General features: G+C 59.4%; 1 protein-coding gene across 1 annotated transcript; it reads right to left on the bottom strand.

Annotated features, from left to right (window-relative positions):
- Window positions 1-1,268: 1,268 nt before the first annotated feature.
- RAB26 (RAB26, member RAS oncogene family) lies at window positions 1,269-27,454 on the bottom strand. Its single transcript, XM_062587948.1, has 9 exons — window positions 27,255-27,454; window positions 26,869-26,979; window positions 11,342-11,383; window positions 10,727-10,793; window positions 10,082-10,134; window positions 7,213-7,278; window positions 5,585-5,641; window positions 5,064-5,140; window positions 1,269-4,526 (listed from the first exon to the last, which is right to left on the bottom strand). Exons 1-9 carry the CDS (start codon window positions 27,447-27,449, stop codon window positions 4,424-4,426), a joined length of 771 nt encoding a protein of 256 aa, XP_062443932.1. The 5' UTR covers window positions 27,450-27,454; the 3' UTR covers window positions 1,269-4,423.
- Window positions 27,455-27,479: the final 25 nt, after the last annotated feature.

Raw genomic sequence — 27,479 nt, 5'->3', positions numbered from 1 at the left:
CTCGGCGGGGCCGGCCGGGCAGCGCGGACCGCTCTCACCGCGCCGTCTCCTCTCTCCTCAGGATGCGGCGGGAAGCGGCTGGGACCGGCGGGCGCCGGCCGCGGGCGGCCCGAGGGGCGGCGAGGCGGCAGCGGAGAGCGGGGCTGGCGCCAGCCCCGCTGCGGGCCCAGCCTGAGCCCGGGTAGCGGCGGCGACTCCTTCGTGGCGTTGAGCTGGTAAAACGCGGTATCGTCGCGCTGTCCGGAGCTCACGGCGCTGGGAAGCGGTCCTGAACCACGCGGGGTGACTGCCCGCCCCGCCTGGAAGCTCCTTCGGGGAAGTTATAGCTGCAGGGAAAGCCCGGGGGGGTTTCAAGGCACGTGAAGGTGAGGGGGCTGTGGCTGGAGTAACTGTTTCGTGGCATCAAAATAGTTGTTTTTCTAAGCGAAGTGTAGGACAAAACAAGTGATGCAGCACTGCGTGCACCTTAAAAATGCACTAGGCAAAAAGAGAGCTCTGCTAGGCTCGCTGTATCAAGCACTGAACTGCTCGTTTTGATCTTCTGCAGTTTGTGGCTCAGGGCAGTTTTCTAAACACAAAAGCAGCTGCGAAACTACCCAAAGTACAAGGAGTCAAAAGCAATTGTGATCAATGAGAAAGTAGCTTAAAGCAAAAGGACTGGCCGATAGTGGATGCAAAAATGTGGTAAGTGAAAGAATTCATAGGGAGCAGTTCTCACAGTGCATGTGGACACTAGTACTAGACTGTTGTGTGGATACTTTCTAATCTATATCTGGGAGTCCTTGGTACTAATTAGCAGTTTTGGGACTATAACAAGCTGCTTAGATACTGTTATTTCCCAGCTGTTTGCCGCTATGTTTCCAATTGGGTTTCTGTATAAGGTTAATTTTGCAGCTTAAGTTTTAATAAAGTTTATTGAAAACTTGTTTTGCTGAGCTTTATTTTTGTTCTTGATAAATCCCATGAGATACATGTAAATGGCATATAAAATCTCAGGCTACTTCTAAGCCTTCAATTTGGGTACCTGCAGACTGTTTCTACTATTTCTACTTCATTTTAGAGAACCGCAACACTTCAAAATGTTCACTACAGTTTAACTGTAGTCTATGTTCACTTAATTCTGACTGCTTGCATTGGAACAGCTGAACCCATATTGGTAATGGAAGAATTTGGTCTAGAGAAGTTCAAGAATGAGCGGAACTGTTTGATTCAGTAGTTCAGCTGTGCATGTGAGATAATCAAATTTCACTGTAGCCACAAAGTTTATTTTAAAAAAATTTATTAACAGGAATGAAACAAAAGCTGTAAACAAGAGCCAGCAAAAACTAGAAGTGCTTGTAATGCTGAGCCTTTAGGCTTGTTTGAATGTACTAGCAATTCTTCATCACTTGGTGGCAGTAAAGGCCCCTGTAAAAAAGATGCCAAAAACCGTCTGAAGAGGGGGTTTAAAGGCAAGGTTAGTATGCAGGCCTTACGAGACAAGTGGCATACAGGGAACTAGTTGTGGGTAGTGATGGATATTGAGTCTCAGGTGTGTCATTGGGAAATACCACAAATACAGTGGGGATGTTTCTGCTCCCAACAGGCATATTTAAAGCCCTTCAAAGGGTGGCATTTAAATCTTTCCTATTTAAATATACTACTTAATTGGTTTTGCTCTCACACTATAGAAGGAAGGTGAAAGTTGTCAGCTTTTTCTTCAAGATGGCAAGATGCAAGGCTTCTGCCCTGCTAGAAAGAGGAAAGGCAATAACTCGAGTATTAGAAGTATACTGCTGGTTCCTTTTCCCTTCCAGTAGACTACCTGTAGCCTTCAGGGTAGTGTGGCCATGCAGTGCCTGGCACCTCAGGAGAAGAGTTACTGTTACACTGCTAGGTTGATTCTCAGGAAAATTAGGTGCTGAAGGCAGACAGATCTATGGTATTTGAACTGCCTGACTCTTCTGTTGTAAATCTCTGCTGGGCTGGCCCTTGTACAGGTGTGTAAGCTGTGATATCAAAATACTGGTACTTTTTAAGGCCAGAGCTTACAGAAAATCCACTCATCATGGTGTTTTTCAAACTGTAGACAGCAAGCTTACATTACACAGTCCAGAAAGAATGGAGGTGGCTGTAGGATAAGCAGCTTCATGTAAGAGATGCTAATTAAATAGCTACAGGAACACAGCAAAGCTTACCAAAGCAGCATGAAACAGTGAGTTTTACCCAGATTACTGTTCACTTCTTGGTAGTGCTCAATTATCTTGCAGATCTTTCTCTGTGTTGCAAGGTGCAAACAATTTTTAAGAGAAAAATTGTAAGCCTAATGTAAAGCAAGTATGACCACTTCTTAGTACAGATGAATCTGAAGAGAGTTTTGCTATTTCACTGTATGTCTTCATTGGGAGAGGGATGCTATGCAGATGCTGACTGTCCCCTAGGATCTGCAGGAGACAGAGCAGCTCTTAGCATCCAAATGTGATCTCTCTGCTAATGCCACGAGGGCCACCTGCCTGACTGCTGAATGTGCTGCAGCCTTCAGTGATTGTTGGGGGAAAAGAGCGAGTGAGGCCTTGTTAATGTGAAACTTGGAGGCCTGACTGCTCTGTCCCCCAAAGTATATACTTGGTGCTGCCAGCAGGGAGCAGGCTCTGTCTAATAAACACCTGTACAGTCCTGCTATGCTAGCACATGCAGCAGGAATCTGCTGTAAACTATTCACTGAATAATGCCTGCAGGTACAGTCTTTCAACCAATAATCCCCTAAACTTTGGGAAGAACTGCTGCTTACAGCTTCATCCACACTTCTTTTAAATAAAAAATATTAGGACTTGCTTCCTTGTAAAAGCTATTTAAGAAAAGTAGTTTATTTTAGGATCCTTTCTCATACTGTTACTATGCTGGTCTTGCCTGAAAGAGCAGCTGCAAGTACCAGTTCTTTGTGCACTGCTCATTTTAATGCAGCTAACTGGAAAAGTGCAACTCTTAAGTACTCCTCCGTCTGCCTGAATCCCATGTGTCTCAAGCACTCAGGAGCTGCAGAGGGACTTCTCTGCAGTTAAAGAATGCAGGGTTATAGCTCAGGCAAACACCCCAGGCAAAGCAAGGGGATGTAGGTCTGAATTAACTGCTGACAAAGCCAGTGCTTTGCTGGCACTGGAAAGGGTGAATGGTTGATTTATTACATAGTGGTCCATTTAAGGCAGTGCAGGGATGCTCAGTAGAATGGGTGTCATGCATGTGGATGTCATTCAGGTGGAATTGCAAACACCTGCAGCTTGAGAAAATTGCCAATGGCCAAACATTTCATCCAAATTCAGATTTATACTTAGAAGAGCAGTTGAAAGTGCCAAATGACTAGCCCAGAAATAAGGGGTGAGGATTCCACTGCAGAGTGCTGGTAGAAGATTTTTAAACCTGTACAATCAATGCCTAGAGCATTCTCTTCAGCTTTCTTCAGCTAAAAGAAAGAGCTATCCCAAGAGAACCATGACGATCACGAAGCATAGTTGCAGTCTAAAAATGCTATCACACTTACACCAAGTATTTAGAATAAGCTGCAACACATTAGATTTCATCTCAATTAAAGTACTAGAAACTGCAGTAATGGAGAACCAATGCCTTTATCAAACAGATAAACAGGAACTCTCTGTACAACAGATGTTTGCAGGAGCTTACTCAGACAGACATCTAAGCTCTGCACAGAAAGGAGAAATCTTCATCAGAGAAGGTATGTTACAACACGGGAAGGACTGACATACATAAATAAGTAACTAAAAATATGGTTGCCTTGAAAACAAAACTTTCCTATGTGCCCAGGCCAAGAATTCTGAAGAGGTGAATTTCAGGTATATGGGAGAAGAAAACAATTCAGGATATTTTCTTACCAGCTGTTTAGTGGGGAGAAGGCATTCCCCTTGGTCACACAATACTTAACTTTTCACAGCGCTGTATTAACATTAAAGAACTTTCACAATGTTCCTTGCTGAACATCGAACTGGTGGAGAAACGGATAGGCCTAGTGACTGCTCACGGCCCTGGAAGGAGTTCTGACGTACGGAGAGGCCTGAGCCTCCACAACTCTCCTTCGCAGCCTCTGCAGCAAACCTGTATCAGGAGAGCAACTACAAGCAATCCAAAGCGGACTGGCTTGCAGCAACTGCTGTGGGAAAGGCCTGTTTCCCTGGGGGAACCCGGAGCGCTCGCAGTGCGCGATGAACGCTGCGGGGGCTCGGATAGCAGTGCTTGCAACGTGGCTGCAGCACAGCCAGCATCAGGGCTGGCTAGAAACAGCTTTTTTTGCTACTGCTTTCATTCCACATGTCTCAGCTCACCTTTTATGCAGATACAGACACAACAGACAGACATGCACACACTGTCCACGAAGAGAGAGCGCGGCACATGAACACTTGGCATGAGTCTCTGTACAAATGCACCAAGCACATTAGGATCTGCAGCAGCCTGAGCCTCTGACTTCCTTCTTCACGTAGTCATGGAGCTTGAATTTCGGTTCATTGGGCAGCTTCATGGACCTGTGCTTCAGTTCTCTGCAGGAAGGGGAAACAGGTTACTTTTCTGCCTGACAGCGGGAGTAACAATATGAGGAGCAAACCACCTGGTGAGAAGCCACCAGCACCACCTACTTCTAAACTGTCTGGACCAGCTCTCAGCTAACTCTGATTTGGTCCAGGTGGTTTGCTTAAATATCTATGGATGAGCCATTTTATAGTTCATGTGACAAGGTTAAGTACTTTTCCAGCACAGGAGCTTCAGGCGAGAGCCCAAAGAATAAAAAGGTGCATGATAATGCTAGCCTTCACCTTCAGTGATTTTTAACTTGTTCCTCAGAACTTGCCCTTTACAGCACTAATCGGTTTGAACAAAGATGCGGAGGGCTCACCAAGGACACTGTCTCATCCTTGGGTCCTCCCAGGGCGGTAACGCAGGCCGCTGCGGGGGGGGGGGGTGGCTGAGCAGAGGGTTTGCCTGCCTGTGGAAGAGCCTGTGCACTGGATAATCTGCCCGGCAGCGACTGCGGGGAACAGACGGGAAAGGTGCTCGGCACGGCAGGACAGTTCACTCACTTTGCAATGGCTGTGAACGCTAACTCCACGTTTAAGCCACTTTTTGCGCTGGTCTCCATAAAGGGCACTCCGTACTCCTGCAGGGTAAGACAAACACGGCATCAGAAACGCCAGTCTGTCCACAAGCACACGAGCTCCCGGCCCTGCGCAGACCCCAAGCACACCCAGCTGACTCGGAGGCCTGCAGCTCGGCTTTCAGAAGATGGTTTGCGAGAGAAGAACTCTTGCTGTGGTGGTAGGAAAAAACGCAGAGAGGTTGCCAGGGTTCACAGCTAACATGTTTATTCTACAGGGCTTCAAAGATAATTTCAGCAGACAGAAAAGTGCAGAACAGTAGTAGAAGTTTAAAGGAAGACCAGCAGACAAGAAGGGAGATGAGAGTGAGACAAATAAAAGTGAAATGCGCCCAGATGTATTTTGGGTTAGACTGGTCTCCAGCTAACCATTTAGCTGGAGTACTGTTCATCCCACGTAAGAGCATGTAACAAATGACTAACGGGGCAATCAGACACCTCACATACCTTGGCTAATTTTTCTCCATCTTCCCTTTTCACCACTCTATCCTGGGCTGAGTCCACCTACCAAGAGCAACAACAAAGAACAATTTCAGATTATCTGTAAAGTCAGCATTAGGAGATCTGCCTGTCCTCACACCCTCCCTTGCCTCCATGTTCCCTTCTAAGAACAAACATTAAATTAGGTTTAACGGGAATCTTTTCTCCTATCCGCATGTCCGGAAGAGCATCTTGGATGGCTGGAGACAGGAAGCCACAGGAGGGCTGTGGCTGCTTTCCCGTTCCAGGTATTGTCCTGCAAAGGCTCCACGGTCCATTGATCAAAGGGAGCCCTAGGAACCCGCTTTGAACAACCTGTTCTGTTGCCTTGGTCTGTTCATTCGCAATGGGGCAAGTCTGGGGTTGAGGGGAAGCACCTGGCAAAGCTCTGCTAACTCATGCCCATACCAGGCTTCGGGCTCACTGGCTGAAATTCCAGTCTCCGCAGGGCAACGGCCTCGGTTCTCTCGTCCTGCCTTTCTGCCACGGCCTCTACAGCTTTTCACAGCTACGGTGCAAGCCGCAAAAGCAGGGGGAGGCTGTGGGGTGCCACCTCCTGGGTGCCGGTCCTGGGCCGGCTCACACGTGCTGGGTTTTCTGGAGGTGCTCAAACACGTGAGCAGGCAGGCGAATCTGCTGCACGTGCACTCAGACGGACTTGTGGCTCCCTATGAGCTTCGTCTTTGCAGATAGGGGGGAGGCAGAAGAAAATGCTCGCTTTCCTGCATTAGCAAGCGGGAAAAATACAGCAGCGCTGCAGCTACTCCTGCAAGGAAAAACCAGGAGGCTAAGTCGGGCTTTGCAGGCTGTGAGATCCGGATGAACACGAGAGAGGTTCCTTCCATTTCGAATGCTGATTCAAATTCGGTATTCCTAGGAGGGGTTTTGTAACGCTCTTGCCGCTCAGCTCTCGTGCGCAAAGCAAGGCTATTCGGGCAGCAGGGGAAAAGCAAGGCAGCCTGCAGGGCTCGGTCAGCTCCAGCACGCGAACCCAGCGACGCTGCCCGGCCAGGGCCCGCGTCTGCCAGCACGCGGCCCCCAGCTACGCAAGGCTGGGGGAGGCTCAGGGAGCCCAGGCAACGTGGCCTGGTGGCACCCACCACCACCACGTCCGGGGCTCCGAGCTGGGGGAGAGAAGCTGTGAGCTGGGTGGGTTTTGGCAAACAGAAGCGGACGTAGGAAAGTGGCTCTCCCTAGTCTGGAAGTTCAAACCTGAGAGCGAGAGGGACAGACAACTGGTTTCTGCATCTTCTTGCCTATGATCCACGGCTGACCAGGAATCACGTCCCCCACGGAGCCCCCGGAAGGCCCCTCGGCAGGAGGGGCGCAGGCCGGCATCTGCGGAGCTCCCCGCTCCCGGGGGCGCAGCGCGGCTGGGCAAGCCCGGGCCACCGGCCCTAACGCAGCCACAAGGCAACGAGGCGCTTTCCCCGGGACGGCCGGGGCTCTGCACGCCAGACCCCCCCAAGGGACGGGTTTCTCCCCAGTGCAAACCCGTAACGCACTTCTGCAGCGCGGCCGCTGCTCCCCCCGCTCCCGTGGGAGGAAGAGGAGGCTGCAGCAAGGCCGTCAGCTCCCGCCACGGCCTGGCTCACCTTGTTTCCCAGTAACATGAGGACCACGTCTTGCTGCGCATATTCATGAATCTCTGTCAGCCAAGCCTAGGAGGGAAACAACCCGAGAGACCGCACAGCGCGTTAGCAACAGCTCCGGTGCGAAGATGATAGGAGGGAACTGGGGGGGCTGGCTCCTGGGGCTGCTTCCACGGAAATAACCACCACAACCAAGCAACACGGCGGGCCCCGCACTCATTTCGCTTGGACAAGGGGAGGAAATAGCTCGGAGCTGGATGTGGAACAGCAGACCCGGCTCAGAGATTCAGCTGTGCGTGGCAGGAGCTGCAGGGAGGGAGCAGCCAGGTCCCACAAATCACCCGCAAGTCAGCAGCATCCTGGGGAGAGGAGCTGCAGTCCCAGAGGCACCCGTGCGCGAAGAGCCCCTGCAGGCTGCAGCGCCGAGGCCGAGCGGGCGCCCCCGAGCCCCGAGGGACCTGCTCTTCGGCGCAGAGCCAGCACCCGGCCCCAGCAGGCGCGCGCGTCCCTCCCGAGCGGCAGCCTCAGCCCTGCTGCGCGCTCAGCCCCACCGCAGGCGCCTGCGGGGCTTAACCCAAATTCCGCCCTCCGCCCGCTCCGCGCTGCTGCTCTTTGCCTGCGCCCGTCTCACGTCCTAGCAACAGGACAAAAAAGCGCCCAAATCCCCACCCCGCAAGCGAGGGCTTTAATTTCCCTGCAGCTGGAGAACGCGCTCCCCAGGCCGCGCCGCAGCTGGCGGTCCCCGCCAGCCCGCGCCATCCTCCCCGGCGCCACGACGTTATTAGCTCTGCGCCCCTCGCTACCGCTTCTTCTGAAATGCACTCGCTCCACTTCTACTTGAAACCCCTCCGCCTCCCGACAGAGCCCGGCGGGGCGCAGAGAGCGGCCGCGGCGCTGCTCGGCCCACCAGAAACCCCGAAGGGCTGATGGTGCAGCAGGCCAACGAGAGCCCAAGTCCTGCAGCCAACGAGCTGCTGCGCTTCGGGGACGGCCGGCGTTTGCAGACGCGGCTCGTTTTGTCACCTTACCCCAGGAAACGCCAAGCGCCTCCTCGCCGCGGGACCGGAGCGGGGCCGCTCGCCGCCTCCCAGCCGGGCAGCGCTCGCGAAGCGCCGCGTCCTGCCCCCCGGGCAGGGTCCTCGCTCCGGACCCTCCTTAACTAACCCCCGCGGCAGAGAAGTAAGAGTTGCTCAGCCTCTCTCCGGGGCCCTGCCACCGCTCCCCGTGCCCACCCAAGCTAGGGAGCTCTTTGGAAACATCCCGTCCAGCAGCCGCGTCCCCCCCCTCCCCGCAGCGCACGCGGGGCTCGCGCTGAAGATGGGGCCGAGTTACGCAGCAGAGCGAGATCGCCGAGCGATTTTCCACCTCGCTGAAGGATCACAAGCTCAGCACAAACCCGGAGCCTGCCTAACGACCGCGGCTCGCTCCGCCGCGCTCGGCAGCGGACGCCTCCCCTCGCGCCGCCCGGCTCGTTAGGCTCTGCCCAGGCAGAAAACGCTGCTGCCAGCTGATGCTCGGTCCCACGCGTCTGCGCTGGGAGCATCCCCGGCGCCGACACTCGCCGCACCGCAGCGGGGAGCGGGGACGCGCCCGTCCTTGGCGGGGGCTCCGCGGGCGCTAGGAGCGGACACGGCCCCGGGGCGTCCGACGGAAGGGAGCTGCCGGGGTAAAAACCGTCGCAGGATCGTGCCAGGAGGCAGCCGAGCCGGTGCCGTCGCCCTGCGCCCGGCTCGGGAGGCCACCGCGGCCCTTCCCAGCCCTCCCGCGCTGCAGCACCGCGCAGGAGCGCGGCGGCTCGCGGGAGATGTACGCTACGTTCTCCGTGTCCAGAACATTAGCAATTACATCCTATTTATTCAGGGCTAATTGCTCCCCGCCTCGCTGGGTCTCGTGACACGTCGGCTCAGCCGGCCCGGGGCGGCCAGGGGCTCCCCACGCTCACCGCCGGCTGCCTCCCTCCTGCTGCGCCTGCTCTCACCCGCGCTCCTTCGTCGGGCAGCAAGCGCGGACCCCCGTCCCGCCGGCGTCCTGCTCCCCGCCCCGGCACGGCGGTGGGCCGGGGGACATCGGCCCGAACCAAGGCCCTTCTCCCCGCCCTGCGCCCCGGCGGCCGCCCCTCGCTCGCGCTCCTCTGCTGAATTTGCCAGCAGCACGGTGCTGGGGCTCTGCCCCGCGCCCTCTCCGTCAGCTCCTGCGCTAGCGGATTCGGGATTACCCCAAAAGTGTCTCCTGTGCTTCGGGCGCAGGCTCTGCTTGCAATTACACCCCGTTGCAGTTTAGGTTTAGGGTAATCGCTCCCCGGAGCCATCTGTCCGGCTGCTGAGCCCGGATGCGGCCCGAGGGCAGACGGACGTGGCGCCGGAGGCGGCGGGAGGGAGGGAGGGAGGGGAGGGAGGGGAGGAAGGCTCGTCGGTGCCGGGTCAGGATCGTGGTGCGCGACGGGGGAGGACGGTGCCACCGGGAGCTCTGCCAGCTGCTGAGGTTACTCTGATCCCAAAGCAACAGCCCGGACCCCGGCCGCCGGCCTCGCTTGGCCCCTCTGCAGGGCCGCGAGCGCCCGAGGGACGCGGCCGCTGCAAAAGCCACAAGCCGCAGGGCAAAGCCAAGCTGGAGCCGGTTGCAGCCCCCAGCGCCCTCCTGGGCTGTCCTGGTCCCCGGCCACGCAGCGGGACGCTCCGCCACGTGGTGCTGGGGACGGCGTGGAGGTGACACAGCTCCAACGGCACAGACTGGACGGATCTCCCCTGCGGGAGCCCCGCGGCGGCTCCCGTGAAACCTCACTGGGAAAATCCACTACGGCAGCCCAGGAAACACCCAGCACGGCGTGAAAACCGCGGGCGCAGGGAGGGGAGGCGGGAGGCACCGCACGTACCTGGATGTTGTCAAACGAAGCCTTGTTGGTGACGTCGTAGAGCAGTAACAAGGCTGCGGGGAGAGGGGAGGTTCGTTAACGCCGGACACTCGTCACGCGCTCGAGGCGCCGAGCGGGGCGGGAGCACGGCCGGGCGCGCTGGGGCTATCGCGGGCTTTACGCATCTACTGAGCCTTTAGCGCTCCTGGATACAGGTTACGCTCAAGGACGGGAGGTTAAAGCATTTTCAAAATCCCTGCTGCAAAATACAAATAAATTTGCCTTAAATCCATTACGAGCAATTTCTTAGCTCTGCGGTATTTGCACCTCCGCGTGCAGAAACTCCTCAGCGTTTTGTGGCTGCTTCCTACGGGGAATTCTCTGGTTGTTACCGATTTACGCGACCTGGGATGGCAGCTCGGGGCGACGTGGCCGACGCCTCCCCTCCGCGGAGGGGCAGCGCTCAGGGCCCTGCGATCAGCCAGGCCCGCAGCTCCCCGGGACGGGACGGGACGGGCTGCAGGCAGGGCTCGAACCAGCGAGCGCCCGCCGCGGCGCTGAGACCGCACCGCTGCAACGAGGGGGAAGCAGCCGGGGAAATCCCGCGGCGTTTGCTGGGCGCCGGCCGCCGAAGGCAGGGCTGCCGCTCGCGGCCACCATCCTCACCGTGGGCGTCGCGGTAGTACGCGTGCGTGACGCTGCGGAAACGCTCCTGCCCAGCCGTGTCCCAGATCTGGAAGGCACAAGCGGAGGAGAGAGGTGAGACACAACCGAACCAGCCCACAGCTGTTAGAAAACAGACACAAAACCAAAGAGCGCCCAGTATCCCGAGAAAGCACCCTGGGCATTTCGCTTCTAGCAGCGATCCAGGGTCCGCTCTACCTGCACGGGACTCGCTGCAGCAGCGGAGGGCACTGGCAGCGACCACAACAGAAAAAGCGACACGTGCAATCGATGTTTGGGAGGCACCTCCTGGGTCCCCGGCACGTCTGACCGCAGGGGCGGCGGCACGTGACGAAGGGCTTACGAGGCGTCCTTAACCGGAAAATCCATCCTCCAGATGGATGCGTGGGGACCCACTAATTTAATTCATCAGTTTTTAATGCAGCGATATGTTTCCAGAGTGACACGCTCCCACTGGGGGAAGAACAGCGCTAATGTCATTATTTAGCTTCTGGCGGAGAGGTCGGAGAAACAGCCAGATCTCCGGGGGCCGGAGGAGGAGCGCGGGCTGCCGGCAGGGAGAGCGCGGCGCGCGGCGGCTCCGGCCCGCTCACCCACCTGCAGCTTCACCTTCACTCCGTCCACCGTCAGGACTTTGTTCTGCAAGGGAGAAGAGGAACAGCGATGAGGGCAGAGCGCGGTGGCCGGGACCCCCCGCGCGTCCCCTCGCCTGGGCTTTCACCCCGGGGCTTCGCAGACGCCCCCCAGGCCGAGCCGAGCGCCCGCGGGGTCTCCCGCGGAGCTCCCGCTCCCGGCGCCCTTCCTCCTCCTCCTCCTCCTCCGCAGGAGAACCGCGGGCACTTTTCCACCCCGCGTCCCTGCAAGAGGACTCTTAAAGACGGCGCAGCAAGGACAAACCGCCCGGGAGCCGAGGAGCGGGGCACCTTAACGGCCTTCCAAGGACGCAGCCGACTACTCCGCGTGCAGTGAGCGACTTCAACACAACCCCTCTTCCCGCCAGGCCGGCCGGGGCGGACCCAGAGGCTACGTACCTCTCCTACGCAGGCATTGCAGAGTTTTAGCATTGCAGAACATTTTTTTTTAATTATTATTATTATTTAGAAGCCTCTGAAGTGCTTCCAGACCCGAGCTGAGACTCCCTGGAAAGGCCCCGTGCCAAAGCGAAGCTGCTCCCCGCCTCGGGCGGCACAAACTGCCCTCCAGAAACCGGCTCGCTTTCCCCGGCTCGCGCCCAGACGCGGCTCGGATCGCTCGCCGGGTCGGTCGAGCGTTTCAAAACCCAGCAGGAAACTTTTCTGCAGCGGCCCGGAGGATCTCGGCGCCTCCCGGGCGCCGACGACGCCGTCGTGCAGCATCCGCGGCTGCTCCCGGAAGAAGCGCAGCAAACGGGGACGCGGCCCCGGCTCGAGGCCACCGCGGGGACGGGGACGGGGACGGATCCCGGCCGCCTCTCGCGAGGACCTGCTGCCCGAGCGGCGCGGCAGAGCCCCTCGCGGGCAGGCGGCAGCGAGCCGCCCGCGCCGGCGCGGCCCCGCGGCAGGGAAGCGGCCGGGCTTCGCCGCTCTCCGGCCCCGGGAAAGGACAGAGGCACGCTAAGCCCCTCCGGTCTTGTCGCTTCCCTCAAAAATCCCTTAACGGCAGCAGGAGAGACGCGAGCCGCGGACGCTCGGCGCGAGCGACCCCGGCACGACGCGGTAGGCGCCGGCGCGCGTTTGCCGCCGCACGCCGGAGAGGTGCTGAAACACCGAAACGCGGAGAGAGGACGCAGCGCGGGCGCTGCGCCCAAACCCGCGGACCGAAGCCGGCCGCGGCACCCTCCGCGGAGCCAGACACGAGCGAAAAGCCCTTCCCGGCTGCGACGGCACGGGCAGCAGCTCTCGCGCGGGCCCTTCCGCTCCGCTTTAAGGCGGCTCGGTCCCGGCAAAGAAACAGAAACGAGGAAGGAGGTTCCGTAACGGACCAGCCGCAGCTGCGGACAAGCCACCCGGGGCAGCCCGTTCCCTCCGAATATTTCCTAGCCGAAACCTCGCTGCGCGGTGGAGAGAGATCTGTGCGGGCAGCCAACGGCGATTTCGCGGAGGGACGAGCGCTCGTCGGGAGGGGGGCGGCGCGGGCTGCCCCCGGCCGCGGCTCAGCGCCCCGAGCTTTTCCCCAGCTTCCTTTCTCTGTTTATTTTTCCAGGGACCTGCGGTTCAATTCCACGCTCGCAGCCCTTAAACGACACAGCTGGCTTTTCTTAATTAACTCCTAATAAGCAAAGACAAAAAAAAGTCATGTTTCGACGTGCTGCAATATGCAACACGCTGTGCTTGCACCGCGGGTCCCGAAACGCGGCGAGGAAACGTGTTATACTGCTTCTGATTTGTTCTTAATCTTGCCCGGTTTAATACAGCAGAGGTAATATTCACGCCGCGCCACCTGCTACACAGCGGCAGGCAACACACGCTGTCCACGGACTTAACCCCAGCATCAGGCTCTGCGGTTTTATAAAAGCAGTTTTTACATGTTGTTTTTACTGGGGCTTTGAAAATCTGATTAATTCTTTTTTCTTTTTTTTCTTTTTTAGCAGGAGTTACAACAGAAAGCCCCGCGTGCCTTTGTCGGAGGAATGAGAAGCTTCCCGAGTTAAATAATCCTTGGGATGCGAGATAAATAAAGTCGGAACCTTGCCAACGCGGGGAAAATTAAATCACCCGGCGCAGAGGGTCCTCGGCGGAGGGCAGCGCTCTGCCCCGGCGCGCGGCACGGTGCGGCCTCGCTCCAGCGACCGCGGCTGCCGCGGGCTCCCCGCTCCGCTCCCCGCTCTGCTTTCCAGCGCTGTTCGCAGAGGTTTCACTTGCCACTGGCTTCCCGGTGGCTAATTTAACGCCGGCCGCTCGGCAGAGCCCCGCGTTAGCAACGGGGCGAACGCGGCCGCGGCGACGGCTGCAACGCAAAGCGCCGCCTGCAACCGCAGGGACGCCGCGGGCTCGGGGCTCCCGACCTCTCCGCAGCTTTCTGCACGTTAGCTCCCTAATTAAAGCCTTTAAAATTAAATCAGATGCATGGATTAACTCAGCTCACAATTAAACTGACAAACCAAAAGCTGTTTGCCGAAACCATTCAAGGCTTCAACACGGGAAAGAAACGAGATCTGGCTCCGTGACGCATCTGAAGAACGCCAGCTAAAATTATAACCTCCCGGCACGCTCGCCGTCGCCACCGGGGAAGCGTCTCCCCCCGACAGACATATGCTCCCCGTCGCGCTGCAGGGACGCCGGCGGCTCGCGCGGCTGTGGTCCTGCCGCGCAGCGCCACGCCGCACGCGGACGCAACGTGCACAGGCGCAAGAAGGCAGAAGAGAAGGCGGAGGCGAGGGGGAGCGGAGCGTGGGAGCTGCCAGACAGCGGCTCCGCGCGCTGCTGCTGCTCCCGCGGCCGCCGCGGAGCCTCCGGCCCCGGAGGCGCCGTCTGCAGCCGGAGCGCCCGGAGCTCAGCACCGCGGCGCCGGCCGCGCCGCTCCGGCAGGCGGGTATTCCCGCTCCGGTGCCGTTTCGGGAACGCGAGCGGCTGCTGCAGCTCCTGTGGGAGGAGGAGGAGGAGAAAAAAAAGAAAAAAAAAAACATTGCATTAGAGAATATACATCAAAAACGACCAAAGACGGCTGGGGCACTCGCGGAGCTAATTAGCGGCACTAACGGCTCTGCCGCAGGCTCGGGGCTGACGGCGCATCCGCGGAGCAAACGTCGTTACGCCGCGCCGTCACGTCGCCGGGGCGGTCGGCGCATCGGGCCGAGCCGCCGGCCGGCGAAGGCGGCGCCGGTGCCGCCGGCGCCCCGCGGCTCCCGCCCGTCCTTGCTTCTCCGGGCAGGAGCCGCGCTCCAGCTCAGCGGCGCGTCTCGCCGTAGCTACGGCTTACGCCGAATCGGCGCCCTCGCACGAGGCGCAGGACAGGACGAGGCCGCTCAGGTGATCTAGCGAGCGCTGAAACTAATCAGCTCACATGGAAACTAATCATTTAATCGGAATTAAGCCAACCAGCGGGCCAGCTTCCCTTTGCAATTCCTACCGCCCTCCACCGCGGCGGGAGCACTGCTCTCTTCCAGCCCGGGAGGGTGGTTTTGCCAGCTGCCAGCTCAGTTTTTTAACAGAACGATAAAGCAGGAAATATTAGATATTTTAGGGGAAATTCAACGCCTCCTCCCCAGCAGCACAGCTGCCTCCTCGCCCGAGGCGGCCCCGGGGCAGCGCTGCCTTTCCCGCCGGGGAAAAGCCGCTGCGCTTTGGCAGATCCTTCCATTCCCTAGATAGAGAGTAAAAAAAAAAAAAAAAACAAAAAAAAAAAAACAAAAAAAACCCACCCGCGGCAGCAGACAGACCCGCAAGCTGCAGGCGAACCTCGGCCGCTCCGCCGCCAAGCCCCGGGCTGCATTACTCACCCGCTCGATCTTTTTTTTTCTACTTTGTAATAGAGCAGATATTTTTAAAAATATCCGTGCTCGCTTCTGAAGCGACAAAGGGGGCAGAGATGGCTCACGCAGATCCGTGCCAATACGGAGAATAAGTAACTTGGTGCTCAACGTATTTTTTTTCGTTTTCTTCATCAAGGACATACTGCGCAGCAAAGCAGAACAGGGATCTTTACAGAGCATTTACTGCGATGCCATTTTTCATCTACCGTGTACAGAGTGCCTGTCAATGCCGCAAGAAAGAAAAATAGCTCATCAATTAATGTCGTACAGAGACTTGTTTACTCTACCCCTGGGGGGAAATAAAACCTTGCATCAATTTTTATGCTAAAGAAGCCAGTCCCCGTCAAGGTGTTCTGCTTTATTTAACGCTCCCATTACGCCGACTCCCGGGGCGGCCGAGCCGTGCTGCCCGCAGCGTCGCCCCGGGCTTTGCACCCGCATCTTCAGCGCTTGCGGTTCGGCCTCGGCAGATCGCTGGATTTACCCCGTGCAAACCACGGGGCGGCCCCGTGCGCAAGGCGCTGCACGCCGCTCCGCCGCCCCGAGCTCGCGCCGCGCGCCAGCTCCTCGGGCCACATCCTCCCGCTCGTCCCGCGCCCGCCTGAGCAGCCCTCGGGCATGGGAAGCAATCGGGAAGGATTAATTTTTCATGGCGTTTTACTTGGTCCAATCATTTTCCATTTAGCCTACGCCAGCCCGAACAATATTTCAAAGCGGTTTCTGAGCTACAAAGCCAGCCTTTTGCAAAGAGCCTCGCCTGACCTCAGTAAAATCTCCGTTACAAAAACATAACTTCCTTTAACCTAGTGAATTCACTGGGCCTGGATGAAGATGCCACTGAAACAGGCTCTCGAGCTCTGGCCACCAAGACCTCCGCGCTGAGCACGGTGCAGGCCAGCAGCCGCATTTGCAACGGCAGCCTGAGGCCCGGCCCGGTGGAAGCCAGGCTGGCTCGTCTCGGAGGGCTGGCACCTAAATGGAGGGAAACTTGCCCAAAGCCTCAGAGATCGTTTTGCGATCCAATTAACAAAGAAAAAAAAAAAACAGGTCTGAATATCCAGCAGCAAACATCCTAGCAGCACCTGGCAGTAACAGAGTACCTTCTGGAGACGACTTTGCAAGCAGCCTTGTTAAATAGCAGTTCTCATCCCTAAAAACAATTCCCCAAAGATGTGACAAATTAATCTGTAGCTTTTTATTACAAACCCGCACAAACACACACATCCTTCACCTCCAGATGAAACGCCCGACAGCTCTAGAAAGCCGAGTTTTCTGCTTCGTGGGAGCATGTGTCACAGAATCAGTAAGGTTGGAAGGGACCCTGGAGATCATCTAGTCCAACCATCCCGCTCAGCAGGGTCACCTAGAGCATGGTAGACAGGGTTGCATCCAGGCGGGCCTTGGAGATCTCCAGAGAAGGAGACTCCACAACCTCTCTGGGCAGCCTGTGCCAGTGCTCTGTCACTCTCACAGTGAAGAAATTCCCCCTCACGCTCAGGCAGAACTTCCCGTGCTTCAGTTTCTGCCCATTGCCTCTTGTCCTGTCACACAGGACAACTGAGAAGAGTTTGTCCCCATCCCCTTGCCACCCTCCCTTCAGGTGCTTGTACACACTGATCAGATCCCCCCTCGGTCTTCCCTTCCCCAGGCTGAAGAGGCCCAGCTCTCGCAGCCGTTCCTCCTAGGGCCGGTGCTCCAGCCCTCGGATCATCCTCGTAGCCCTACGCTGGACTCTCCCCAGTAGCTCCACGTCTCCCTTGTACTGGGGAGCCCAGAACTGGACCCAGTACTCGAGACGAGGCCTCCCCAGGGCTGAGCAGAGGGGCAGGATCACCTCCCTCGACCTGCTGGCTCTTGGTCACTCTTCCCAATGCAGCCCAAGAGACCACCGGCCTTCCTGGCCACAAGGGCACATTGCTGGCTCATGGCCAAGCTGAATCCTTCAGAGGAAGCATTTAGCGAAACAAACGCTGCCCCCGCGCCGCGTTGCACCCCTCCGGGATTTGGTCTCGCCCCTCGCCCGCTCCTCCTCTAAAAAAAGTCAACTTCAAAACCACCGTGCAAGCTCACCTCGCTGCTGAAAAGCTGCTGCCTTAAGTACAGACGTTCCCTAGGAAAAGTCAGATGAAAAGTTCCAGAAAATAGCAATTAAGTCCTAACGGCAGGGCCGCCGCGGAGCCGCGCAGCGCACGCGTCCCGCCGCTGCTCCGGCACGCGCCCGCCCGCAACGCGCCCTCGGCACGGCAGCGCGCCGAGAAAGCGCCGCACGTGCGCTGCTTCCGAGGCACGAGGCCGGAACGATCGCAGACCAGTCAACCCAGACCCAGACCGGCCGGGTCCCGGGAAGCCGCAGCTTTCCTCGCCCCGGGAGCGCGGCGCCGGGGCTGCGCCCGGGTCCGGCTGGCGGCCACGAGCTCGCGCAGGAGCAGCGCAAGGGTTTCTAAGGGCGTGCAAGTCAGCAGGAAAACATCTAATTACTTTGACGTTTGCTCAAGCCAGCTTCCTCCCACCGATGACACACGAGAGGATGCTGAGACACAGATCTCAGGAGAAGGAGCGTAATTAGGAAAACTTCCCGCTGTACTCTCCGCCGGGCTCCGAGGAGGAGGCACTTGGAAACCGTCTTGCAAATAAAACTGAACCAAACCCCACAGGCAGCTGCCTCGATTTTCTGTCCCACCAGGATCGGCCCTCGGGGGATGCAAACGCCAGCTAACGGCCCAGGAGCCGGGGTCCCCCCGGGAGCTTTACCGCTGGCGCGGGGACCCTCGCCCCGGGCACCGGGCACCGCGAGCCGGCCGCGCTCTCGGGAGCGGCCCGACCCCACGTGCGCGTCGATCAGCAGGGAAAAACACGCGCCGTGCAGTAACGCTTGCTCGGGAACAAAGTTATTTTAGGCGCTGTCAAGCGCTTCTCACGTTAATTCGTGCCCGTTTATACACGCGGCATGTTAATGGGGTTGAGGAAGCTCTGCCTGAGCAAAACCCCGCAGCGAAGCGCGCGGGCACGTCGCAGCCCGGCGGCGGCCGCGCGGCGAGGTCCGTGCTGCTCCGCGGCACCCGGCTCTCAGCAGCACGCAAAGCCCGCTCGTCGGAAACGCGTGACGCCCTCCCCCGGCCGCCCTTCGGGGACCGCTGACTCCCGCGCGGCTGGGCAAACCCTTGCCGGCGGCGCGACGGCTCGAGGCGCCTCCGAGACCCGGCCGCGGCGGGCCGGCGCGTTTGCGAGGTGCAAGGCAAAGGCTGAGCCCCGTGCCGCGGCGTCCCCGCGGAGACGGCCGCCGCTCGGAGCCGCGCGGGCTCCTGCCGAAACAGACGCTCGCCTGGAAACCTCCTCTGCAGGGAGCTCCCGCGGAGCTGCGGTCTTCTCCTCACGCTCCCTCGCAACGCGGCTTTGCTTAATTATTAATCTAGCCAGAGAGCAATTAGTCTTCACCGTTCGCTTGAGCTTTGCTTAGTCGTCGGCTCGGGGGAAGCAGCAAGGCAGGCGGGCGCCGGCGGGGGGATCTGCCGCTGTCCAGCCGGTCGGAGGAGCCCGCCGGGAACCCGGGGCAGGCGCGCCCGCGCACGGTGCGCCGCCAGCCCCGGCCGCGCTCTCCCGAAGGGGGCCTGGAGGCCTCCAGCAGCGCCTCGGGCTCCGCTCCGGGGAGGAAAAGCGGTGCTAAGGGGTGGTTTGGGGGGTCAGGGCAAGGGCGAGCGGAGGGCCGAGGCCGGAGCGCAGGCGCAGCGCCAGGGCGCTCGCCACCTAATTCCCCTTTTCTTTCCTCTTCCCCTGCACGCGCCTCCAGCAGGGAATTACACAACACGGATATGTTTAAAAGCAAGGCGGCTTGGCGGAGCTGCGCTAATAACAACTTCAATGCCATAAAATGGTGCATGTTATACAAGCTTTTCGCTTCGAGAAACCATTAGAGAGCCCGTTAGCGAGAGGGGAAAGTAGCTGAGCGGTTTCCATAGAGACGTCGGCGTAAGCAAGGCTGGAAAAGCAGAAGCCTCCCTTTCCCAAACGCGTCGCCGGGGCCAGGAGCGCCGCGGCTCGGCACCCTCCGAGCCACCCGGCACGCCGACGCGCCGGGCCGCGGGGGCCGGGCTCGCCGCAGCGCCCGGAGGGCTGCTGGGGAAAGACGTTTTTTTACCGCCCAGCCGAACGCCTGAAAATCCAGCCTCGCTTCTGGGGCGAATCCCGAGGTTTTCCAAGCTTCGGCCCGGGCCCCTCTCCGCAGGGAGCCACGCGACACCGTTTCCCTCTGATCCTGCTCGAAGAGGCTTGTGCACCTGAGATCAGAGCGGAGCCACGTTCCCGCGTGCGGGTCCCTCGGGCAGCGCGGAGCCGCTGCCCCGGCCGGGAACGCAGGCTGGAGGAAGGGGAGCGAGGCCCATCGGCTCCTCCTTGGCCGGGGACTCCTGCAGGTCGGGGCTCCCGGGGCCACCTCCGGAGCCGGAGCAGCACCAGCTCCCAGCAGATCTTAGTTACAACCGGTGAAAGAACTTTTTCCCAGACACGCATAAACCCGAAATGTTCGCTGCTGGTTTTGAGAGGTTTTGCAACCCCTCAAGGTAACGACCTGGTGCTCAGCTAGGATTAAAAACACTCCGTGTCCCCATCAGACCGGCAGAGCTGCCTGAGTCATACCGGTCGTCCGGAGAGGGCTCGCAGCGCCCTCCGGACCCCTCTCCCGCGGCGCCCAGCACGCCGGAGCGCTGCACGGCGCCCGGAGCGCCGCGGCCGCGCGGGACCCGCGTCCTCCCCGCCGCCCACTCGGCGACGGCGCTCGCGCAATATTCACCTTCCTAACGGCAAAGCCGCTGCAGGTAAACAAGCACTTGATCCTTAAATTCCCGATTACCATAGCAACGAGTATCCCCCCCCCCCGCGCCAGCCAAGGACGAGTGGACAACCGCTCAGACCCGCAACGCGCCGCCAGCGCTCTCGGTCTACGAACACGGTTCGGACGCGCGCGCGTGGGATGCTTTTTCTCGCGCGTGCGCTCGCTGCTCCGGGCCCCGGCCCAACGAGCGCCGGGCCAGGCTCGCCGCCGCCCGCCCCGTTTGCCGCGCTCGCGCCCAGCGGTGCCGGGACGCGGGGGCACCTCCGCGCTTCCTACCCCGCGCCCCTCGTCCGAGCCGCCTCCCCTCCGCGCCCGGGCAAAACGCCGGTTCCGCACGGCCCGGTTCGACGTGTTATTGCCAGTAAGAGAGGAACGCGCCGGGCCCCGCTGCTCCTCGCCCAGCGGGGAGGGAGGCCACCGCGGTCGCTGCTGCAAGCCCCGAGCCCTCGGCTCCTGCCTCCCCGCTCGCTCCCTCCCTCCCGCGACGCCCCCGTCCCCGACCCCGGGGCGTTCGGCAAGCTGAATAAAACAGAAGCCACCGAAGAGGCAAAGCCTGGAGCTTTTTTCGGGTGGGAAGGGACAAGCAGGCGCTGCAAAGCTGGCGACCGCGCGGATCTAGCCGCAGGCACCCGCGACGGATCTGCGGGATGCCATGGGCTCCGCGAGAGACGGCGCTGCGCGATGCGCCCGAGGCTTCCCCGAACCGCCAGCGCCTCTGCAAGGGGAGGGCTCGACCGCCACGCGCGCGCCCGCGCCGCTGCGCAACTCGCCTGGAAAAAAAAAAAAACAGTTAACGGATTTCAAAATTAAGCCATTCTGGTCAGACGCCAAGGGGCCTCGGGAGCAAGGCGGCTTGTGTTCTCCATGCATGGAAATGAGCAGATTTGCTTCAGACGCCCCGCGTGCAAATCGGCCGCGCTCCGCTCCAGCCCGGGGGGGGAGCGGCCCCGGCGCCCCGTGCTCGCGCTCCCGCCAGCCGGACCCACGAGGTCCCGCGCTCCGGGACGGGGCTCGGCGTCCCCGAGGCCGGCCCGGCCTCTCGCTCCGGGAGCGACTCAAGAGCCTCTCTGCTTTGAGGACGTTAATCTTATTTCTTCTTGCCTTCCCTGCGGCACGGATGGAGCCCGCTGTCCGCCGGGATTACCAGCGGCACGCTCGTGCTTGCAGCGGGCCGGCGGGCCGCAGGTCCGGCGCGCACGGAGGAGGTGCGTTATTTTTTCACGTGCAAGAGCCAAAGGAACATGAATAAAATACCAGCAGCCGCGAGCAGGAGGGAGCCCATCCCGGGAGCAGGCAAACAAGGGCCAGCAGTGGCTGCAGGAAAGCTGCCGTCCTGGGAGTCAACGCATGAAGCGCGTGGACAGGCTAAAGGCGCGTTTCCCCGCGCAGCCTCGACGCTGCCCGAGCCCCGTGGCCGGCCCTGGCACCGCACGGGGAAAGCCAGCGTTGGGCTCGGCAGCGCAGGCGGTGCCGCGATCAACCTAAATCGACCTGATCTGAGCTTGCAGCAACCGCCCCGGATTTTGCATGGAAAGGCACGCTGGAATTAATTTCCTTCCGTTTCTTTCTTCCGGCCGGAACAGATTGATCCATCACAAATTCGCCCCGCTAGTGCTCGATGCCAGCTGAGATGGAACCAGACCTCGGCTCGTGGCCACCCCGCGTCGGGCGCTTTGCTGGCAGAAGGTGCAACACATTTACAAAAACTAAAAAAGTAAATCGAGCTGCAACAAATTTCCTAGGCAAAAATCTTATTACCTGCTACTGATACCAGCTCCAGAGAGGCGCAGCGGCTGCATGTAATCAAGAGTCCTTAAAGCACAGGTCACAAACGACAGCTTTTATTTACAGCGCTCTGCAACCGCTCCAGCGCGGACACCGACCGCGGCACAGCCGAGGCCGGAGCAGAGCTCGTCGCGGCCGCGGGGCCCCTGCTTAGCGCCCCTGGTTTATAAACCCCTTCTCCGAGGGACCTTTCTCCTTGGAGCTTCGGAAGTGTCCGGCTGAGAAAGCCGAGGCTGCAGCGTCCCTCGGCGCCGGCCTGACGGTCGGGCGAGCGCGCCGCCGGGGCGGCTGCCTCCCGGCATTCTGCACCGGTACCCAAAACCCTCAGCTCGGCATCCCGCGGCAGCACAGAGCCGCACGAGAGCGCTGGCGCTTCGCCAGGGCAGAGCACTGATATTTCCCGAGGAGCTAAAAATGCTCCCGCAGTAAAAATCCGTTCAAAAAAGGCTGAAGGGCTACGTGCTTCCAACCTGAGAAGTACACAGGTACCATTTTGATGCATTTTCTCCATAACAGAAACATCTTTATTCCCCTAATATCATGCCGTTTCATTTTCCAGATTTATTTAGAATAATATCATTTTTTTGTGTGAGAGTCTATTGCAAACAAACAACAAAACACGAGAGGTTCTCTGTAACATAAAATGATAGAAGGAGGGGGGGGAAAAAGAAAAAAAAAGGGGGGGGGGGAAGAGTCCTGAGAGGCCATTAGGCATCGTAATGCCACATTAATTTTAAATGGATTTCTATTAATTTAGATTTGCTCGGGCACACATAACCCATTAGCCGCAGCTCGGCGCGTACCTAATGGTTTGACACCCTGGAAAAATCAGCCGTTGACCCCCAAGCCCGCCGGGACCCCGAGGCATCCAGCCCCGCCGCAGCTCGGCGCCTCTTGCAACGGGCTCGGGCCGATTAATTAGCATCGCCCTGCACGCCGTCGCCAACGGGCTAGGTCGCTTCGGTCAGAAAATCCACCCCATCCCAAACCCTGGGATTATAGGAAAAAAAAAAAAACTAGGAGCTGCAAAGTGACAGTTTTATTATTGGAGATGCGGAAGTTAAGAACAGAACGCGCTCCCGCAGCGCCCGTCCGTCGCTCCGGCGTCGTCCGCTCGGCGTTTCGGCCGCGGCGCCGGCGGCGGAGGGGCCCAGCGACGCGGCTCCTGCCAACAGGATTAGCGGAAACGGAGACGTACGATCCAGAAAGGATTTCCACGTGCAAAGAAGATTATTACTGCTTCACAAAGACAATAATACTAAGTTTCAGGGCACGCGTATGATCTCCTTTGCTGTGTAATCTGCCCATTTCAAACATACGTACTACAGCAGCTCCGTTACAGAACTAAATTAACCCTAATTGGATTGCTTCTCAGTAGCAGTAGTTTCAGCACTCTAATCAATAAGTCACAGGATTTTAAGACTGCCCTTGGTATCAATCACTGCAGTCAGTAATAAAATGCTTTTCATTAAGAACAGCTGAAACACCGTGTCAGTAGCTTTGTGCAAAATTATGGCTCCGATTTAGCAACTTTACCAAGCCCTGTAACTCAGCCGGCTGTAACCCGTATGAGCGCTCTGTACCAAAAATCTATGCGCAGGAAAAGCTTTTTTTTTTTTCTTTCTGAAAAGCTCTGAGCATTCCCTCATCTCTTTCACCAGCCACTGTACTACAAAGTTATTGCTCGTACACCAGCCGACAAGCAACTTAAGAGACACTGATCTCAGAAATCCTCCAAGAAAAAGGTCTGAGATACTACTGAGAAGAGTCCTGGGGGGAAAAAGAATAAATCAGAAGGCGTGTGAAGGAAAGCGCACGCTTCCTCCAGGACGAATTTCAACGCACCATGCTCACGCCGGGGATTAAGGACTCCGGGAAGCTGACGAGGTTGAATTTTCGCCTCTGTTCTGGATCAGAGGCGCAGCAACACTCAAAACCTTCACCTGCGCTTGGGGAAAGGCTCTCGCGAGCTCTGAAACGAGTCGGGAGACGGAGCCGAAGCCGCTGCACCGCGGCGGGACGGAGCCGCGGGAGGCAACGGCGGTCGCTCGCAGACGGACCCCGACCGCAGCTTTCCAACCGCCCCTTCGGGGCGCAACGAGTCACCCGCCGTTTCCAGGTCCCTCATCCCCTTTAACACGGGAGCCAGATTTCTCGCGCTGCTTCTCCCCCCGCACGGCGACCCGAACGCGCCCGAGGGCTGAGCCTCCCCGCAGGAGGCCGCGGCACGCGCCGGGCGCCGGAGCTGCCTTCCGGCGCCTTCGGGGTGGCAGATGGTTTGGGAGCCGCCAGCGAGGCACAGCGGGTCCCTAATCCTCGGGCCCGCGACCGCAGCCCGCCGCGCCGAAGGCCGCTGCTCCGGCAGCACGAGCTCCGAGGAGCGAGCGGGGCCTCGGCGCGACGGCCTCTCCCTCTCCGCCCAGAGCTCCCTCGCCCCTCCGAAGCCTGCCAGCGGGTCTCTCCGACGGCATTTCCACAGGGGAACCCAACAGCAGCCCCGTTCCCCCTTTTCTCACGCCGCAAGCCCAGGGTGCACGCGGCAGCGCCGCAGCCCCTTCCACCGGGGCCGCCTGCGCCGTTCGGGAGGCTCCGCGGCAGAGACACCACCCGCCGAACGGCGGCAGCCTCCCACCGCCCCGCTTTTCCCCGCCTCTCCACCCTGCGTATCTCCCCCGGGTTCCCGGCCCTGCTGTAAAACACTCCTACGTAGCAAAGGATGCTCTGCCCAGACGGCGGGATTGCGCTCCGGATCTTAACCGGGTTTCCAGCTCCAGAAAAACGAAGAGCGTGAGCTGTCTCCCCCGCCCGCCTCCTGCTCCCCCCCTCGGCTAGCAGGTTGCCGCCGTCTGCTGCCTCGAAGGCATCTCGCAGCTCGGGGCGGCGAGGCCCAGGTGCTGCCCCGTGCCGGGGCGGGTCCCCCGGGCAGCCCCTTCCAGCGCCGCGGGCCGGGGCAGCCGCGCACGGCTCAGCACCCTTCGGAAGCGGGCTCAGCACCAGCCCCGGGCACCTAAGGGGACAGGAAGACACCTCCAGCGACTCCGCTCCTCCCGCCCGGCTATCGCTTCAACTCAACTGCAGCTACCAACACGGTAAATTCTACAACATCCAATGGTTTTTTTACCTTCTTGCCATGAAATAGAGAAAACCTTCAAAGATTCAGGCTCCAGAGACACTAAAACTGTCCCCTCTTCAGCTCTTACAGGAGTGAAATACCATTTTTATTACCTCAGAGTCTCCTCGGTTTGGAGTACTACTCCTTAAAAATAAAATTAAACAGCACAGGCATCAGCAGGATGTTATTCTCCGCGAGCTTGCTCTCGCGGCGGGGAACGCGCAGCCCCGGGCAGCGCTCACCCGAGGCTGCGCCGAGAAGGCGGCCGAGCGCCGGGCGCACCGAGCAGCGGGGCTCCCGGCTCGCCCCGCGCCGCCAGCCAGGGCACAGCTATTCTTTCAGCTCAGAGAAGTCTCATCACAAACGTGCCCCCAGGAAAAGGGAGCAAAAGGCAAACGTGCTGCTATCTGCCCTGCCCGCAGCTGGGCCTTCTGCTGCAAATCCAGGGAGCCCAGAGGCTTGGAGCAGCTGCCTGGCTCCCAGGGATGGCTTCCCTTAGATAAAAGCAGAAATGTAAAGCACCTGGACACCCTCCAGTGCCGTTGCTCGTTTAGCAACGGCTCAGGGACAACCGCAGGACCCCAGCTCCTGGGGCTGCTCCCACGGAAACAGCAGTACCCGATCGCTGCTGCAGGTCCCCTGAGCCAGGGGTGCACAAGCATTGAGACACGAGCCCGGTTCCTCCAGCTGTCGCAGCGCCGGGTCCGCTCAAACTGCAAAAGCTGCCGAACACTATCGTTTCTGGGCGCTGCCTCCCCCCGCCTGCTCGAGGGCTCGCACGCGTCTCCCCTAATGCAAGATCTCCCTCTTCTCTCGAGAGGGGCCAGCGAGCCGCCCTCATCTCACCCCTTCGCGGCTCAAAACGCCGGTGCCGCGGGCGCCCGCGCTGCAGCAGCGGCACCCAGCCTTCCCCTCGCTGCAGAAAGGGAGCTGGGTTTGCACATCTCGCTGGGGCAACGAGTCCTGGACAACAGATAGCACGATGCTGCTAGGTTTGGGGGTTTGTTTTGTTTTGTTTTGTTTTTTAAAAAAAACCCAGCAACTCTCATCCTGAAACACACAGTCTCCACAGCCCTCAAATGACAGGATCTATGAGCAGAAGCAAAGCAGCTCTGAGAGGCAGGAGACAGCGTTCTCCATTTCCTAAGCACACGGAAGTCCCTCTGTTCCATCTTCTCAGTTTGTCAGAACTTTTCCCCACATTTTGTGTTTTCATTTCACATCTCAGATGAGAAAAGGATTCTGCTTTTGTTGACAGCCGGGTTTTGCACATCACTACAGTCTGGCGCCACGCACCAGTATCACAACACTGCAAAGTTTTGCTTGCAAGATGTTTCACAGAGATTTTATGTCTTTTTTTTTTTTTTTAAGACTGAAAAGAATTAAAACTACTAGTGGAAATATTTTAACCAGTCCGATGTTCAGTCCCTAAAAACTTATTCCCCCACAAAGTTTCATTTGTCACGAGCGAGGGATGCTGCACCAGATGGAAAGGGAGAAGGTAAACAGACACCTGCAGTTACCCGGGAAATCGGCAAGTATCCGCAAAACCGCCCGGCAGAGGCCTGGACTTTGCCCTCTGCGAAGACGATGCAGAGCAGCACCTGGTGCTGCCGGCACCGTGCAGCCGCGGGAGCGGGGCCGAACCCGCATCGCCTCCCCAGCGCAGCGGCGAGGGGCGACGCCGAGACGCCGCTGCAGCCCGCCCGCGAGCTGCACGAGGCCCCAAGGCTCAGCCCCGGGGCGGCTCTGGCCGCTGCTGACACGCGGAACAGGACGATGATGGTTTTTAAGCGGTTGGAGAAACATTTTGTTATTCCTCTGTGCAATAACCGTCAGGAGCCTGTCAAATCCCGCCGCCCGGCACCCCGGAGGCCCCTCGCGGGGCGGCCGGACGCTGGAGCGGCGGCGAGCAGCCGCGTTTAACGAAGCCGTTAGCAGACGCTTACCCTGAAGTCGATTCCGACCGTGGAAATGAAGCTGCCGGCCAGGAAAGCGCCGTCTTTAAACCGCACCAGGAGGCACGTCTTGCCGACCCCCGAGTCGCCCACCAGCATCACCTGCAAAGGGGCCGGGCGGGGGTTAAAGATCTTTCCTTCCCCAGGGAAACCCGCCAGGGCGAGTCCCCGTCCCCACCCAGGAAGCCGCATCCCGGAGGCGCGGCAGGGTCCTCGCTCCCGAGGGAACGAGCCGCATCCCGGAGGCGCGGCCTCGGCGCCCGGCCGACCCACACCCACGCGGGATTCCGCCGCGGGGGGAAGCGGCCGCGGCCAGCGGCTCCGCCGTGCCGAGCCGAGCCGTGCCGGGCCGAGCCGGCCCGAGCCCCCGGACGCACCTTGAAGGCCAGGTCGTAGAACTCGCCGCTGCTGCTCAGCGCGGGGCCGTTGCGGGGCAGGGCGGGCGCGGCGGCGGCGGCGGCGGCGGCGGCGCGGCCGGGCCCCTGCGCGGCGGCGGCGGCGGCGGCGGGGGGCAGCGCGGAGGAGGGCGCGGCGCCGCCGCCCTTGCTCCTCGCCGCCTTCTTCCGCGACATGCCGGGGCCGCGGCCGGGCCGGGCCGCGCC

The sequence above is a fragment of the Rhea pennata genome, chromosome 15, assembly GCF_028389875.1.
Source record: "Rhea pennata isolate bPtePen1 chromosome 15, bPtePen1.pri, whole genome shotgun sequence".
NCBI lineage: Eukaryota > Metazoa > Chordata > Aves > Rheiformes > Rheidae > Rhea > Rhea pennata.
This window is presented reverse-complemented; position numbering and strand designations above follow the sequence as displayed.